Below are 17,291 nucleotides of genomic sequence, written 5' to 3' on the forward strand. Positions count from 1 at the left end.
ACTCAGAGATCTTCCTGTGTCTGCCCCTCAAGTGCTAGGATTAAAGGTATACACCACCATGCCCAGAAGATGTAATTTTTTTTTTTTTTAAATAAATACTGGGGGTGGAGAGATGGCTCACTGGTTAAAAGTTTGTCCTGCTCTTGCAGAGGACCTGAGTTCAGTTCCCAGGACTCGCAAATGCCTGTAACTCGAGCTCCCAGGGAATCGGAAGCCTCTGGCCTCTGAGGGCTCTTACACTCACATGCACACATACACACTTAATAATAAAATACATCTTGAAAAGTGTGTTCAAAGTTATCAATAATTTGTCAGCTGGAGAGATGCTTTGAGTGGCTGAAGCCAGAGCTGTGGACAGTAGATAACTTTCAGAGAGACTGGAATGTGGCCTCTTCTGGCAAAAACTGAGCATGTTGCCTTTGCGAAGGGATGGGAGAGGGAGAAGAACAGAGCACTGTGCAGAACCACACTGTGAGTTGTGGATGAGCCACTCTGCCTCTCGGTGACCAAGGTTCCTTCGATCTGTATCAGGATACTGGTGCTTCAGTGTGATGATTGAAATGTTAAAATAACTTCCATGTGCGAAACACAATGTTGGTTATGGTAGCCTTGGGCTTTGTGGACCTCAGGGAAATGTGTTAGCACGCTACTTTCTTCCCTTTATTAATTGGAGCCAATTTTCAGGGACATTTAATCCAATTGGCTGCTGACACAGCATACAGTCAATTCCATTTGAAGTTAGGACATAGCATCAGAGACACTGCAATTAAAGACATAGTGGACTCTCATTATTTACCTAGAAGAATGGTCAAAATAAAAATGGTAACAACACCAAGTCCTGGCAAGGATGAGGAGCAATTAGATCACTCTGACACTGCCGATGAGAATGTGAAATATGCACCCGCCCCGGGGAAGAACAGTTTGGCTGGTTCTTGTGAAGCTAAACGTGGAATTTCCGTATGAGCCAGCAATTAGACGCTTGGATGTTTATCCCAGAGAAATGGAAGCATGTTTGTGGAAAACTTGAACACAAATGTTCACAGCAGCCTTGTCTGTGCTAGGCAAAGACCGTTGTCAGCCTAAGCATCCTTCAGTGGGTGGATAACGAAACAGCTGGAATATGTGCTGCAGCGGTTTGTAATAGTCGCACAGCAGGATGTGTACACCAGCGATAGAGAACTGGCTATGGGCACCCATAGCTTGGTGACTTGCTAGGGAATTATGCTAAGTGGAAAAAGTTAACCTCCATGGTTTGCAGTATGAATCTAATTTATTATTCTCCCCAAATAAAATTTTTAGTTTTGGTTTTTTGACCTTATTCTTTAATTATATATACATAAATATAACTCGATGATTCCATTTATTGTTGCTCATGTGCGTATGTTTTTAGGGGTGACCACTTGGTATTGGTAACCAGTTCGAGGAGAAGGCTAGTCATTAATTACGTAGAGGTGAGGCCACGTGAGATGTCCCCCCACATCAGATGGTATTGTCATGTTCAGTTTTTGTTTAGACAACTATATGGTGGAGATTTCATCGGTACATCTTCCTTGTCTTATCTAGAAGAAACTATCTCACAGTAGACTCCCTGGTCCTCTGGCTCTTACCGTCTCTTTGCCCTCTCTTCTGTAATGGCCCCTGAGTCTTAGCAGAGGGAGTGTGTTGTCGATGTATCAGCTGAGTCTGGGTACCCCACAGTCATTTGTTTCCTTCACGAAAAGAAAGATTTTAGCTTAAAATGTATGGAAGCAGTTTCAGAGTATTTAATCCATCTTCTGAGTGTTTGGGCAGTTAATGCTATTAACATTTGCTAGACTCAGGGCACCAGGTCGTTGTTCTGATAGTTTGGACAGTCAGACACAGTCAGATCAGGAAAGGTATGAGAAGAACTTCCCCTTTCCATTCAGCCGGAAATGGCACAGTGGGTAGATTTTTGTGTTTTTTCCTTCTTGTGAAGGTTTGACAATGTCTGTCTGGATCACAGAATCCTGAAAATAAACACAACACTTTCTTGCAGAGAAATAGCAGAAAACAGTACTAGGTTGGGTTTAGAGAGTTAGGATATCTGGCCTGAGAGTCGTTTGGTCAAGATGCAGCCTGAGATCTTGGCCATGATCAGGTTGAGTTTGAGACTCAGTACACTGTCACCAGGGTGTACCATTATCAGGCCTGCGGGGCATACATCTGGGCCAACTCATTGCAGGCTACTTCTCTGAGACATTAACTCAGAACTCAGTTTGGTTTTCAGCTTCCTGGCTGATGACATGGGAGGCCTGGAATCCGAACCCTAGTTGGCAGCCTGCCTGAGCCGAGGAGGGTTTTCTGTTTGAGAGTGGGTGCTGTAATCATGAAGTCTAGATACTCTGAGGGATGATGGTCTCCTGTCCTTTGAAGTTGTAGGACAATCCCATCTGGACAGCAACATTGAAGATCAAGAGATTGTCACTAATCCGCCAGACATTTGCCAAGTTGTGGAAGTGACCACCGAGAGTGATGACCAGCCAGTCAGCATGAGCGAGCTCTACCCTCTACAGATTTCTCCTGTATCTTCCTACGCAGGTAAGGGGAACAGGAGGGTGACATGGAGCCTGAATAGGAAACAGACCGCCAAGTCTAGCATCATCCACTTCACCCCACCACAAGAAATTTCTGTACTAGAAATTATTATTGTGAAATTATTTCTACTCTTACGTTCTTGACAGCGTCTTGGACACCTCTGTTGGAAGAGGTATTTATGGTATTCCTTTTCTTAACGGCCCATGATATGGTTCATTGAGGACTACAAATAACATGTCCTGGGAGAAATGCTTCATTGTCATCATGAACATACAACAAATGATACAGTGACTGAGACCTGGCCAAGACCCAAAAAGGTCTGGCACATAGGAGTTCAATTCCCTTGTAATGTACTTGCCTAAGTTAACAGACTTTGGCATCAGGGTGGTTTGATGGCATCTAGATTTTATTAAGATAGATAGGGCTTTAGAAATCATCTTTTTTAGAGTCTCTGTTTATGGAAGTGAAAGAATTTTCTCAAGGTTCCCTGGCCAATAAGTGTCCTGGCCAGGAGTTGAACTCAGCCTTCAGCTTCGAGGTCATTGCTGGATCTAATCCATTTCACTAGCTTTACTTGCCCCTTCCATATATTTCCTCCCTCCCTCCCTCCCTCCCTCCCTCCCCCTTCCTTCCTTGTTATATAGTGCTCCTTGTAACTGAACTGGGCAACTGAGGCCGTTTCTACTCCTGGGGACTGATGCCATCATTGCAGAAATTAGTCGAGGCAGAGATACAGGATTAGACACAGACTGAGAAAGTGACAGCTCCTTCTGTCACCAGAATTACATCATTTTACTCTGCCTTCTTGACCATCTCCATTTGAGCTTTTGGAACTCAATCACAACTAGGAAACCTTAATTCTGAGTCAGTGTTCTTGCTTGCAACTATTAAACAAAAACAAAAACAAAAAACCAGAGGCCCCGGAATGGGAAAGGCCAGTCAGCTCTAGCAAAGGGATCACCATCCCCCCCAGGTCTGTTTGCATGCTTTGGAGGCCACACAGGGACAGCCCAGACTTGTGTGGCAGAGTTCATCCCAACATCAGTTGTTGGTAAATTATCAGCAGATCAATGAACCTCATATTCCCCAACTGCCAGCTTTCTTTTTTGAATTTATTTTTCAGTGGTGGTAAAATACATATCTCATGAACATGCCATTTGCTAAGTGTCCAGTTGAGTGGCTTTGAGTGTGTTCATGGTGTTACAACCTTCCTCCAGAAATCTTCCATCTTCTAAAATGATGCACCTGTTAAATATGAACTCCTCTACCTGAATCTGAAGAACCAACAGTCTATTTTCTGTCTACGCAGTGTGCTCTTGTGAGCGGAATCTTGCAGTCTTTACCCTTTTGGGAGTGGCTTATTTTGCTTAGCGTACATCATAACTGGCTTTTGTGTTAGGGGCATGAAAAGAGTGTGAGAAAGAAGGCTGGTGACAGGAATCCTATAATCAGCCAAACAACTGGCCATCAGTCATTGATTCATCAGACATAGTGTGAACTCTTACATGTGTCCGTCTCTTTTTGTCTTTGCCAGGGTCCAATAGCTCTATTATTTGTTGAGTGTTTATTGTTCTCTGGGGATTATGCTAAATGCTTATAAGGGTTTGTATTGATTGACTTGCTTAATTATCAAGGGACTAAATGTTATTCTCCCCTCTTCCAAAATGAGGACTCTGAGGCTAATGTAAGTCTAGGAATGAGAAACTAGTAACAGATGTATCCATGTGTAGATGTTCTTAGACACTCACCAGGGAGCTCCACGGGGTCACATAGTCTCATTTGGTTGTCAAAGGACCAACCAGAGGAGGTAGACCAAAATCTTTATGCAGAAACAATGGTAGCATTAAGCACTACAGTATTTTATTTTGCTTATATTTGCAAAGCTAAGGCTAAAGTCTTGGCTTTCTTCTAAGTCACCCAGCTGCTGATGTTGTTCATTAGGGTGTCAGGTGTGAGGGGTGGAGCCTTAAAGCAGACAGGGTCTACCTGTTTGAGGTTTTCTTGGGGATTTTGGAAAGACCATCTTGCTATTCTTCAGCAGTGGTATTTTGCCTTAGCAGAGGCATCCTGAGAACAGCTGATATGTGGAGAAAAATGAAAAATTCCTTCCCTGTTCTGGACACTTGCATAGATTTCAAAGGAAGGGTCTTAGCTCCGGGGCAGCACAGCTACAGCATGGATTTCATGAGAGCCCAGCTTTCCAACCTGATATTTGGTTCGATAGACCCCAGACCCAGGGCACTACCTTCTCGAGGGGGCGGCCCTAAGAACCCAGACTCCGATCCAGTTGATGCAACAGCAAGAGGTGTTTATTAATGCGGCTGTACAATCGGGCTCCTCTGCTCCAAAGAGCAAGAGTCGCATCTATTGCAATCACATGGGTACTTTTAAAGGAAAAACCCACAAAAGTCATAAGATTACGATTCCCATACAATTTCATGGCCTGATCACAGGGTGATCACAGAGTGGGTACAGTCACGTATGCATGCACATTCTTCCTGAAACCTCAAGGGGGGGGGTATCAGTGCGGGGAGTGGAGTTTACACAAAGGTCACAGTGGTCCTTCCTGGAACACTTGCAACTATCCCAGTCACAGCTGAGCACATCTCTTAACAGAAATCTCTTTACATTGTTACATTGTGGCAGGGGTGGTTGAGTAATGATTGAGTCAGGTTGCCCTTGGAACTAGTTTTCTTTTTAGTTCCTTATTCTCCTGGGGCTTGGGGGGTGTAAGCCTGAAGGGTTAGGGTCTTTCAGGTTCATTCCATTGTTTTCATTGTCAGAATTCTCTAGAATCTTATACAGGGAAGCTTATTGGATAGAGCCAAAATGTTTTGCTGCTGATCCTTTCTAGACTTGAAGACATGTTACAAAGTTCTCCATTACTGACCATGGCTAGATCAAGTCTTCCAGGATTTCTCTGTGTAGCTTTCGGAGTCTATCTTGGAACTCTCTTTGTAAACTAGGTTGACCTTGAACTCACAGAGATTCACCTGCCTCTGCCTCCCAAGTGCTGAGATAAAAGGTGTGTGCCACCACCACCCAGCCTCACCTTTTGATTTTATGTTCGTTAGTAGCATAGGCTGTTTGCTTATTTTCATGATAGAGATCCTTTGTGCAGACTGCGCATTCAATGTCAACTGCCTTCATTCTCCTGCCCAGGAACCTGCTATTTGGAGGCTGTTGTTGAATAGTTTTTTCCTCTAAAGATCACCGATATATCATCCTAGGAATATCACAAAACCACATTCAGCTTTGCAACTCTGTCTTCTACTGTATTATTTAATTGTCAAGCCAAGAAGCAGCTGAGGCAGTGTCTTTGGGTGGAAGGAAGTGTTTGCATTGGATACTTTAAGCTGATAGAGCACTCGGGAGGCAGAGGCAGGTGGATCTCTGCGAGTTCAAGGCCAGCCTGATCTCCAAGGCGCAAAGCTACACAGAGAAACCCTGTCTTGAAAAACCAAAAAAAAAAAAAAGAAAGAAAGAAAAGAAAAAAGAAAATTCTACTTTGTTTGATAAAATTTTCAGAGTGGAGAAAGTATGTTTCCAAACCCCGGCTAAGGAAACACTAAGGCATAGTCATTTTTTGTTGTTTGTTTACGTAGTTATTTTTGAAGTGCTGAAGATCGAACCCAAGGCTTCAGGGCATGATAAAACAAGCACTCCACCACTGGTCTGTAATGGCCAAGCCCTCACTGTATTTTGATGTGGCTGTATGCCACATCTCCCTAGGATTTGACTAGATGGTCAGTTTAGTAAAAGGAAACCATGATGGTAACTCAGAAGAAAGGAGGCAGAAAACAGGTCTGCGTAGGAAGCAGAGTAAGAATCAGTTGGTTATATACTCAAGAGAACAGAGGTTGTGCAGGTAGCCGACCATCATTCTCCCAGAAACCATATATATGTGATGAATAAGGCAAAGGTGTATTGGCATGGAGACTAAGATTCGGATTTGAGCTGCTGAGTGATTGGTTGCATCTTCTAGTGAATGTAATTGAGGAAATTATATGGAAAGAAGTCAATGCTAATCGTATTTTATTGAATGAGAGCCTTCCAGAAAACATATCAGATATCACATAATGCAATAATGTGTTCCATAAAATATATCTTCTCCTCCGTGATGTTCTCGAGGTGGTTTGGCAATATGTGTCCTCAAGGCAGATGTTAAAACCTGGACTGAAGTGTCATGATGCTAGAACTGGCACTCAGGAAGAGCCTTGATGTCATTGGATCTGCGTCCAAATCACTTTCTTCCCTCTTCGCTGCTTGTAGGAAAACAGGCCAGAAAGGTTAAATCATTTCTTCATGTACCTGCTACTACTCTGTAAACATTTCAGCTTCTTCGACCATGCTTGCAGAGCAGCTTCAATCTTTTTTTTTTTTTCCATCCCGTTGTATTGGAAGTCAGTTTGAGAAGGATCCAAACTAATAAAAGGGGGAAGTGACATAATCCACATTGACGTTTTGGCAGTCACGTTGATCTGGAAGCCGCAGCTCCAGGGAACTCATTTGTCATGTAAGGAGTGAGTCTGGAAATGGCTGTGGTGGAGGAACACCAAGAGAACAGGAATGAGGACTGGGAGCCAGATATTGAGTAATCGTTCTAAAAACCGCCATTCATCTAAAAGCAAACTTTGGGATCCTCAGACGGGAGCCCAGGCACCGGCATCTCCTAGCTGAAGACTCTCGAGGCTGCTTTCTCTATAAGAATCAGAATTATAAACCAGTGTGTTAGTCCATCTCACATTGCTTTAAACACGTGAGGTAGTCAACTTTAAGAGACCAAAAGACATCATGGCTCACGGTTTCAGAGATTTCAATTCATAGCTGCTTGGCTCCGTTGCTTTGGGCCAAGTAATGGAACAGAACGGCAAGGCCAGAAGCACTCGGTGGAGCTAAGCTGCTCAGACCACGGTAGCTATGAAGGGAAAGAAAGACAGGAAGAATCTGGGGGTCCCATTATCCCCTACATCAGTAATGAGTGCAGAGACCTCACCTCCTGGAGTTTCCAACCCATCCCAGCATCACCATCATCTGGGGACCAGGTCTTCAACACTTGAACCTTTGGGAGACAGTTAAAATCCAAACCCTTACGCCCAGTTCCGGAAGTTATGGAGGGAGAGACTCCCTCCATAACTACATCATTTAGAAATGAGTCTCTCCAACAAGCATTTGTGTCAGCCAAAAAAACAAGGGCAGAGGACGTGTGCCGTTCCTGAGCCACAACTTTATTCCTCTAGTTGCATGCTGGGTATTTACAGGAAGTGAACATTCTCATCCCCTACCAGGTCTGTTCAAAGTCTTGCCAAGGAGTTTAGCCTGGCATCTAACTTCCAAACCCTCCAACAACTGTGGCGTGAGCTTGTGGGATCCTAGGACCTTGATGTCGACAGCGCCTTTCTCGGAACCCTCGGCCTTCCAGCGCATGCCTGATGGCTTTGTGTGCTTGCTTTTCTTCGAAGGGAAAAGGCACAGACGGATTTATGGGGAGTCATGAGGAGGAGAGGGGGCTTGATGCACATGGAAGGAAGCGAAACTTTGGCTTCAGAGCACAAACAAAGCTAAGCATGAAAATAGAAAGGGGACCTTGAAGCTTTGCCAGCAGGAAGGCAGTCTCCATGCTCTGTTTGTGACTCTGGGATCCGAAGTACAGTTTTGTTTTCTTTCCTCTGCTGACTCAGTCCGAGACTTGGCAGGTTTCTCAACATCTCCGTTTCTCGTTTTTCTTCTTGGGAGTGGCAGTCCTGTCTCCCCTGGAGGCTGAGTTCATGTGGCTTTTGTGTTTGGAGGGCAGTTTCCTTTTCTGGTCTTTGCTTACTTCTGCCTGAAAACATTCCTGGTGCCTATTGTCGGATTGTCTCTGTGGCCCAGACCACTGTCAGCTAAGACCTAGGCTTCCTCACGGCATCTGTGCCCCTATATGGGGCTGTTCGGGGGCAGAACATTCCGAGTTGGAGGAGCAAAAGATCTGATTTTTGGTCAGTCTGTGACCATCTCCCAGGCCTGTCTGAAGTCCCTGGAGAACAGTGGCTGAGAGTCATGCAAAAAAGCATTCCTGGGTGAGACTGGTGGATCTCACATGCTCGATGTCTGTTTAAGGAATGCACTGGGGTACAGTTTGTCCATTTGCTCTTTCACTTGATCTCTGTGGGGAGACCAGTCTCTGGCCCGTCATTGGGATGATGCAAAGGGATCTGGCGGGCCTGGAGCCATCGGATCTTAACTCTGCTGTCGGATAGGCATGCAGCTAGAAAGAAGCTAATCTCCCTCAGTAGTGGCAGGGTGGGAGAGGGTAGAAAGCTCTAGAGAACATATGGCCAGATGACAGCCGCTGCCTTCTGACGTAGGATCGTGGTAAGATGAACAGCCCTGCATACAAAGGCTCTAGCCGAGCCTTGCTGTAGTTCTCTAAATGCCCAGCTCTTATCAGTCAAATAAATGATCGAGACAAAAGGACCTACGAGAGCCTGTGTATTTTAGATCTACTCTCTATGCATTAATTTTGCAGTGTCGATGAACAGTGAAAAAACGCCTGCCTACGGATGATATGTAATCAGCAGTCGCTGAATTTGACTCTGCTGTGCCCAGCCCTATGTGCCAACTTAGTAGTGGATACCAATGATACTGCAGGCACGGTGTGTCAGCTCCGTGCTGGGCCTTTCCAAACCCCCAAACACTCTCCCACTTACTCACCATGGAATCCTCTTTGGAAAGTGCCGGGTTAACTGTGGCTCACTGTGGTGAAGAACTTTTCTCTGTGTCTCACAGCCGGCAGGTCCAATCAGGTTTATAATGGACCAGCTATTGCCCTGGAGCAGTATGACCACAAATGTCATGGCTTAACACAAGACACAGTTACTCTCTCACAGTCTCTGCGGGGTGCGAATCCAGGTGTGGCTTAGCTGGATTCTTTGCCTCAGAGCCTTGCTAACCAGTCCTCAGGTGTTGGCTCATCTGGGAGACAACTGTTCAGCCACTGCCTCATGCAGCATTGGGCAGAGTTGGATTCCTTGTAGGTGTTGAACGGAGATCCCCAGTTTCTTGATAGCTTTTACCTAGAAGCCGCCCTCAGCTTAAGATGTGTCATGTGGGCCTCCAAACGCAGCCAGCAAACAAAAGACAGGTTAAATCTTATAGGATGACATGCTCACGCTCATGTTTATATCTTTACTGTGTTCTGTTGGTTAAAAGCAAGTCACAGTTTCTGCCCACACTGAAGAGGGTAGGCGCAAAGGTGGTAAACTTGGGGCATCTACAACATGGCCGCCATCTGTAGCATGAATCTTAAAAGTTCTTATTAATAAAGTCAAACCTGAGGCCAGTTATTGGGGTGAATCCTGGAAGATCAGAGAGCCAGAACAAGCCACAGCTACTTCACCTTGCCAATTCCTCAGCTGGTCTTGCTTCCTCAGACTGGAGGCCTCTGAGTCCTCATCCAGAATGAATCTCAGCTGAACTGTGCTGCTCAAAGCCTGAATGCTTAACCAGGCCAAATGCTTCTAGTTTCTGGTCCTCACGCCTTATATACCTTTCTGCTTTCTACCACCACTCCCTGGGATTAAAGGCTTGCTTTCTGGGATTAAAGGCATGAGTCACCATGCTTGGCTGTATCCTTGAACACATGGATTTCTGCCTCTGGAATGCTAGGATTAAAGGCGTGTGCTACCACTGCCTATCCTCTATGTTTAATATTGTGGCTGTTCTGTCTCTGACCCCAGATGAATTTATTAGGGTGCACAATATTTCTGGGAACACAATACCACCACAGCCATCTGCTAAAACCCCAGTAGAAGCTGGATCTCTATAAATCCAAGGGAGGCTACTAAAAATAGGAGAGGGCAAGGAGAGATTCAGGAAGACTTCTTGGAAAATTTCACTGTTGTCAGGACTTCCTGTGACAAAGGGGATGGACTAGAAGACAGTGTGTGGCATTGTGGACAGAGCTTCATGGAGGAGAGGATCCCTCCAGCGCTGCACCGAATCCCGGGAGGCAGCGGCTGTGGCAGCCTAGCCTTGTAGAGCGAGCCTCTCCACTCAGCTCCAAAGCCCACTTCTCTTAGGGGACCAAGCGGAGAATGGAAATTCACTCGGCTTGTCCCACTGGAAGTGTTTGACCTCACAGAGTGGAGGGAGAGGGTGTGTGTAGTTTCATGTTTCTAAAGTGCTGGCATGGGTTTTCAAGATACTTCCTGAGCCTCCAAAATAGCTTGAGCAACAAGAATATTTCTGTTTTTTCTTTCTTGACAGAAAGCGAAACTACCGACAGCGTGCCTAGTGATGAGGAGAATGCAGAGGTGAGCCGGCTTCCTGTTGCCTCTTGTTTTAAAGCACGGGTTTTACTTTTGGATCCGTGTGTGTGTGTGTGTGTGTGTGTGTGTGTGTGTGTGTGTGTGTGTGAGAGAGAGAGAGAGAGAGACAGAGAGACAGAGAGAGACAGAGACAGAGACAGACAGACAGAGACAGAGACTGACACAAGACAGCGAATGTACATAACCTCAAAATTTACCGTAGTTTTTTATTCTGAATTGTAAAATGTGGTGCTGAGCCCTGGGTGGGAGGAAGGGAAGTCAGATGTACCCCTCAGAGAGAGAGGTGAATGTGACATGGCTGGAAGAGAAAATGGAAGTCAAGGCCAGGAAATACTGATATTCTTATCAGGCTGTAAACATCCTGCTTTGCCAACAGGAATAGAATGGCCTGCCCAGCCCAAAGCAGTGGGCAGCAGTCAGCATTAGGAACAGCTAGCAAAATTATCTTCACACAGATCAGTCCCCTCCCTCCTCGCGTGGTCCTGCAGAGAGGCGGGTGTGTCCAGTCTCCGCTCCCTGCCAGCCTGCTTAGAGCTTCCGTCTGTAGGCCAGGCTCACACAATGGCAGGAAATGGCTGCAGTGTTGATGTAGAGAAAAGGGGGGTTGGAGAAGAAGCTGATGTTTGGTTGAATTCCTACTATTCCGAGGTCAGGAATTCTGAGAAGACAGTGGGCATCCATGCTGGCGTATTTTATGATCTGGCTTCTTCAAGGACGTTACGTCCTTTTCTGCCTGGCAACCGTGAAGCCAATTGCGGTTCAGAGAATGTGGATCTCAGCCCTATCCACTTAAAAAGCAATCAAAGGGCATTTTCTGACTATTCCTAAGCTCCTTACTCTCCTCCTCTGGAAATTCGGGGTAACTAATTAGGTTGGGCCATCCATTATGGCCGGAAACCATGCAGCCTGGGCACAGGAACCAGAAGCCAAGTTGCCACCTTATTTTGTGCCTTTGCAGAAGAGTCTTGGCCAGATTACTGGGAGATAGCAAATGGGAGTTATCTGAAAAGTAAGAGAAGCCATTGCATTGTATGTGGCATTCAATGGAAAGGAAAAGACAGTATGTGCGTGCGTGCGTGCGTGCGTGCGTGCGTGTGTGTGTGTGTGTGTGTGTGTGTGTGTGTGTGTGTGTACACATATATATATCCTGATTGTTTTCTCTGAAAGGGGAAACCACACTGGCGGAAGAGGAACATTGAAGGCAAACAGTACCTTAGCAATATGGGGACACGGAGCACCTACCTGCTGCCCAGCATGGCGACCTTTGTCACTTCCAGCAAGCCAGATCTGCAGGTCACCATCAAAGAAGAGAGCTGTCCAATGCCTTACAACAGCTCCTGGCCCCCATTTACAGACCTCTCTCTCCCTGCCCCAGTGACCCCCACACCCAGCAGCAGCCGGCCGGACAGGGAGGCCCGGGCCAGCGTCATCAAGAAGACCTCTGATATCACCCAGGCCCGTGTCAAGAGCTGTTAAGCCTTTGACTCTCTCTGGTGGTTGTTGGGGTTTCGTAGCTTTGTGTTGTTATTTGTTTGTATTTTATTTTTTCTCTCTGATACCTATCTTAGACAAATCTAAGGGAAAAAGCCTTGTCAATAGATTATTGATTGCTGTGTCCAACTCCAGGGCTGGGGCTTCTTTTTAAACTCAGGACTCCAGCCCCTTGGTAGATGCGTATCTCTAGAACCTGCTGGATCTCCCAAGGCTACTCCCTCAAGTTCATGGACCAACAGCCACACGGGCAGTGGAGGTGCTGCATTGCCTACGGTCAAGGCCAGCATGGTGGAGTGGATGCCTCAGAACGGACGAGAAAATGTGAACTAGCTGGAATTTTTTATTCTTGTGAATATGTACATAGGGCAGTACTAGCCACGTTGCAGTCTGCTTCTGCACCTTATCTTGAAGCACTTACAATAGGCCTTCTTGTGATCTTGCTCTTCTTCACAGCACACTCGGAGTCCCCTCTGTGCCCACTACCCCATGACCCACCCACCCCTCACCAGCCCATTCAATCCCAGCCCACTAACCAACCCCCAACCATCCAATCCCAGCCCACTAATCAACCCCCCAACCCATCCAATCCCAGCCCACTAACCAACCCCCAACCCATCCAATCCCAGCCACTAAGGAACCCCCAACCCATCCAATCCCAGCCCACTAACCAACCCCCAACCCATCCAATTCCAGCCCACTACCCACCTTCTCCCTCCCAACCCATCCAGTCCCTCCCCAACCCATCCAATTCCAGCCCACTACCCACCTTTTCCCTCCCCACCCATCTAATCCCTCCCCAACCCATCCAATCCCAGCTCTCTACCCACCCTTCCCTCCCTAACCCATCCAATCCCTCCCAACCCATCCAATCCCAGCTTTCTACCCACCCTTCCCTCCCCAAGTCATCCAATCCCAGCCCACTACCCACCCTTCCCTCCTCAACCCATCCAGTCCCAGCCCACCGGGTTCTTTTTCTCCTTTTCTCTCCTCAAAGGTAATGTTCCACATATTGGAGGAGGAGGAGGAGAAGAAGAAGAAAATTAGTTTCTCCACAGCTGTCCCATTTTAAGACTGCTTGAAAAAAAAATCTTTCTAATCTGCTATGCTTGAACGCCACGCGGTACAAAGGAAAACTGTCATGGAAATATTATGCAAATTCCCAGATTTGAAGACGAAAATACTCTAATTCTAACCAGAGCAAGCTTTTTTATTTTTTATACAGGGGAATATTTTATTCAAGGTAAAATTCTAAATAAAATATAATTGTTTTTTATCTTTTCTACAGCAAATTTATAATTTTAAGATTCCTTTTCTTGTTTATCAGCAGTTGTTATTACATCCTTGTGGCACATTTTTTTTTTAATTTTGTAAAGGTGAAAAAAAACTTTTATGAGCTCATGTAGCAATGAAATTATCCTGTGGATTGATAATAAATGAATATGATATATAGTTACAATTTTTAATGGGTATCACTCCTGGCTTTATCTGTGTCTGCTTAGAGTGCAATCATGGATCAGGGCTGACAAAAGATTTATTCTAGGAGACCAGCATGCTTTCCTTTGCTGACCACAAGAAACTTAGGACGTTCCTATGGTGAGGCTGCGAATAATTTCCTCTTCCAATGCTCACCGCACCGAACCCCTGTTGGAATGTCGTATACGAGTTGCCGTCTTTGCTCACCACAGCTGTGCCCAGAAAGGGCGTTTATCACAACTGCACATGGTAGCAGTGGAGACCTGAAATGAAGGCCCTCTGCTCAGGTGACCCATGCAGCCTGAGACCAGGATGCTGGAACCCAAGTCTGGAGGATTTCTGGAGGAGTCTGTTCCCTAGTCCACAGCTCTCTGCTGTGAGAAGATTCCTCTCATGTCAGTGGTTTTCTGTCCTCATCCATAGGCTTAGACATATAACTCAAGTTTGCGTTGTGTTACATATCTGGGCACAGATAAAACACTTTTAAAAAGGAGAAATAGTTGTTGTGTTCTACCTTTCTATTCCTCTATCCTCTAAGACCTGGGCTCTTTACGTGAAGGCCCAGCTCTTAAAATGTAGGACTTCGAGAACACTCGTCTCTATCACCTACTTGGAATTTGTTTTCTCTCCTTTTGAATTATCCTTATTGCCTTCACATACACACCCTGGTATTTCAAGGTACAGCCCCGACCTTGAGAAGGTCACCTCCCTTACCTCCCAAGCTTCCTTAGAATACTAAAACTTAGCTGCCTCCCTACCACCTTTACGGGTTATGAAAAGATCGCTAAGTTAATGTTTGAAAGGTCCTTTCAATTTATGAAAGGACAAAGGGCTCTTTTTAAGTCTATCTCTATGTGTGGCTGCAGATACAACCAGTGGCCATAAAATTATCCTCCCTGAACACAAATCACCGGAAACGCGTTACTGTTTGGTGAGTTTGAAATGTCGCACACAGGTGGCCCGTTGTTTCTTTTCAGAGCCCCTTTGTAAGGAGTGTTTATTTTCATTCCTTAGGAGTCATACGGTCCTCAGAATATGAGCCCTCCCCTTTGGTAATTTATATTTTAAAATCTCATTAATCATCCTGTTTTTGTTTTGTCTGCAAAACAACAAACACCCAGTGATAGAAGTTGGCCTTGGCTGACATGGTGATCAGTGGGTCAAGGATAGCTCGGACCTTCTGTCTGCTCTCCCTTCTGTACCATCAATGAGCCCTGTAGGTCCTCATGCCATGCCACTGCCTTATTCCATTCCTGTGGCAGGAACCAGACAAGGCAGCCAAAATCAGGATCCAGAGATACGCCATTTAGGTGCTCCAGATAATATTCTATTGCCAATGAGACCACAAAAACAGAACGATGCTTAAAATACCCCTCCGGAAGGCTGTTATTTCGAAGTCACACTTGCCTGTAGTAAAGGGAAACATGTGAGTTACAAAATGCCTGGGGCAGACAAACAAGCCAGATGGACAGCTCAGGAACAGGCGGCCCAGACCTTGTTGTTGTCACTCACAGGAAGTGCCGGGGACACGTGATTTATTTAGTTGGCCTCTGTGTGTGCTGATATGGTTTTTATGATGGGGCTGGCTGTGGGTGTGTTTAAGTAGCAATGTAACTGCCTTTCGGACAATAGTTTCCATTCTCCGGAGGTCACACCCATGACAAAGTTCCTTATACATCTGTGATCTGAGAATTCATTAACACAGTAAGGTAGGGCTCGCCAAGCACCTTGATGTGACTGGCTTTCACAGAGCTGTTTGGGTGCCTTAAATAAGTCTGTCTTCAATTATAGCCTTCATTCCCTATTTAGAGGCCAAAGGCAGTGTTCCATCTATTTGAATTTATTAGGTATACGTGGCTAAGAAGTACAAATCCTTTGGACACCTAAGCCTTAAAACAATCCTTTTTTTTGTTGGTGCTCCAAATGCAAAGGGTACTATCATGTAACCCGCTCCTGAGGTAGAAATTTTAGGAATGAGGAAGATCAATGATTTGGTTTCAGGAGTCTTGAGTTTTCAAGTTGATGCTTTTCAAAGTACTTTTCCATGTGAATGGAAAAAGAAAGTGTTAAGCCCCAAATGGCCTCTTCCCCCTGCATCTGAGAGGCGAAACCTTAGCCCTTCCATTGGCTAGAGGCTGTCCTTTGAGTGCTGAATTCATTAGGCTTGAAAAGCTCCTTGTCATTTTAGCTTTGGACAAACAGGTCCAGATGAAAGGAGGAAATCAAAACCCAAGACTTCTGCCAAATTTTTCCTGATGACAGACAAAAAACTAGGAAATGGCTTGGCAAACAGATAGATGGGTCTCCGGCCTGCCGGGATAGAATATCCAATGCCTTTACTAGTGTGGGCTTTGGAAAAAGTATGGGGGCAGAAGCTGGTTTTAACTAGTTATATTCAGCCATTTCATCCTGAAACTCCATCTCTTGGTATAACCTCAGGCCAGGATGAATGATCAGAGCCACAGGGACGGGAACCTTACCTGCCAGGGAGCCAGGAGAATGTCGCCCCCACTGTGTCCCAGCTGCCGTGGACTCCTCCTCAGGGGTATCACAGTGTTTTTCTATCTCTCACGAGACTGAAAGCCTCTTGAGGTGGTGTCTCCCCACCGCATTCCCATTCTCATAAGTGGCACGAGGAAGATATCTATAGATCATCACTCCAGCGTCTCCTACACCCCACCCCACCATTCCTAATGCTAAGAGGACAGTGTCGGTCCTTGGCTAGGCCCCTCAGCAATGACTTGGATACCAGCTGCAGACCTGGAAAAGGATCTTGCCATGGTTGTGTAGAGCTTCGGGTGGGAAGATATCAAAAAGTGTGCATCGTGGTAGGGAGGGCTTCTTCCTGAAGCTGGCTGGCTTCTGTGCCCCTGCCAACCCTGATGGACACAGAAATAATTCTCTCCAGTGGCTTGGGCATTGCTGGGCCTGCTGTGATCATAAACGAGGGTTCTAAAGAGATTTGCTTCTGTGGCCATTCTAACAACAGGTGCCGAGGCACTGTCTGAAAATAGAGACTGGGAGGAAGGAAGTGGTCAGGCCTGAGAGCTGGTTTTAGCAAAAATGTTAAGTCTGTCCAAGAACTTGGTCATGCTGTGCAAGGATCAGGAAGAGGACCATTTCAGAGGTTGCATAGTCTGGGGGTGCAGCTCAGTGATAGGGTGCTTCTCTGACTAATGAAGGACCCTGTGCAATCCCCAGCACCTTGAAAACAAATAAGTAAACAAACAAACAAACAAACAAAAGTTAAGAATTTCTGTAGTCCGGCAAGACCACGTTCTAGAATCTATTGGCATGTTTCTTTGGACAGAAAAGCAGAGCATGTGTCCCGAGCCTCTAAGTAAGGATTGGTCACTTTTTCCTTATCTACCCTATAACCACGTTCATACCAGTTTGCTGGCTCTGTGGGAAATATGGTGCTAGGTTCTATAAGTGCTCTCGGTTTAAGTCCTCGTACTC

At 45.8% G+C, this 17,291-nt stretch overlaps 1 protein-coding gene across 2 annotated transcripts in view; it reads left to right on the forward strand.

Moving 5' to 3' along the window:
- Irf2 (interferon regulatory factor 2) overlaps nucleotides 1-12,642 on the forward strand; it is a 106,924-nt gene extending 94,282 nt beyond the window's left edge. For both annotated transcript variants that reach the window (XM_028857674.2, XM_028857675.2), the window contains exons 7-9: nucleotides 2,395-2,559; nucleotides 10,804-10,850; nucleotides 12,033-12,642. In XM_028857674.2, coding sequence (XP_028713507.1) covers nucleotides 2,395-2,559; nucleotides 10,804-10,850; nucleotides 12,033-12,341 — 521 coding nt within the window. In that variant the 3' untranslated portion in view covers nucleotides 12,342-12,642. The remainder of the gene's footprint in view (nucleotides 1-2,394; nucleotides 2,560-10,803; nucleotides 10,851-12,032) is intronic.
- Nucleotides 12,643-17,291: the final 4,649 nt, after the last annotated feature.

Source organism: Peromyscus leucopus, chromosome 17, assembly GCF_004664715.2.
Source record: "Peromyscus leucopus breed LL Stock chromosome 17, UCI_PerLeu_2.1, whole genome shotgun sequence".
Taxonomy (NCBI): domain Eukaryota; kingdom Metazoa; phylum Chordata; class Mammalia; order Rodentia; family Cricetidae; genus Peromyscus; species Peromyscus leucopus.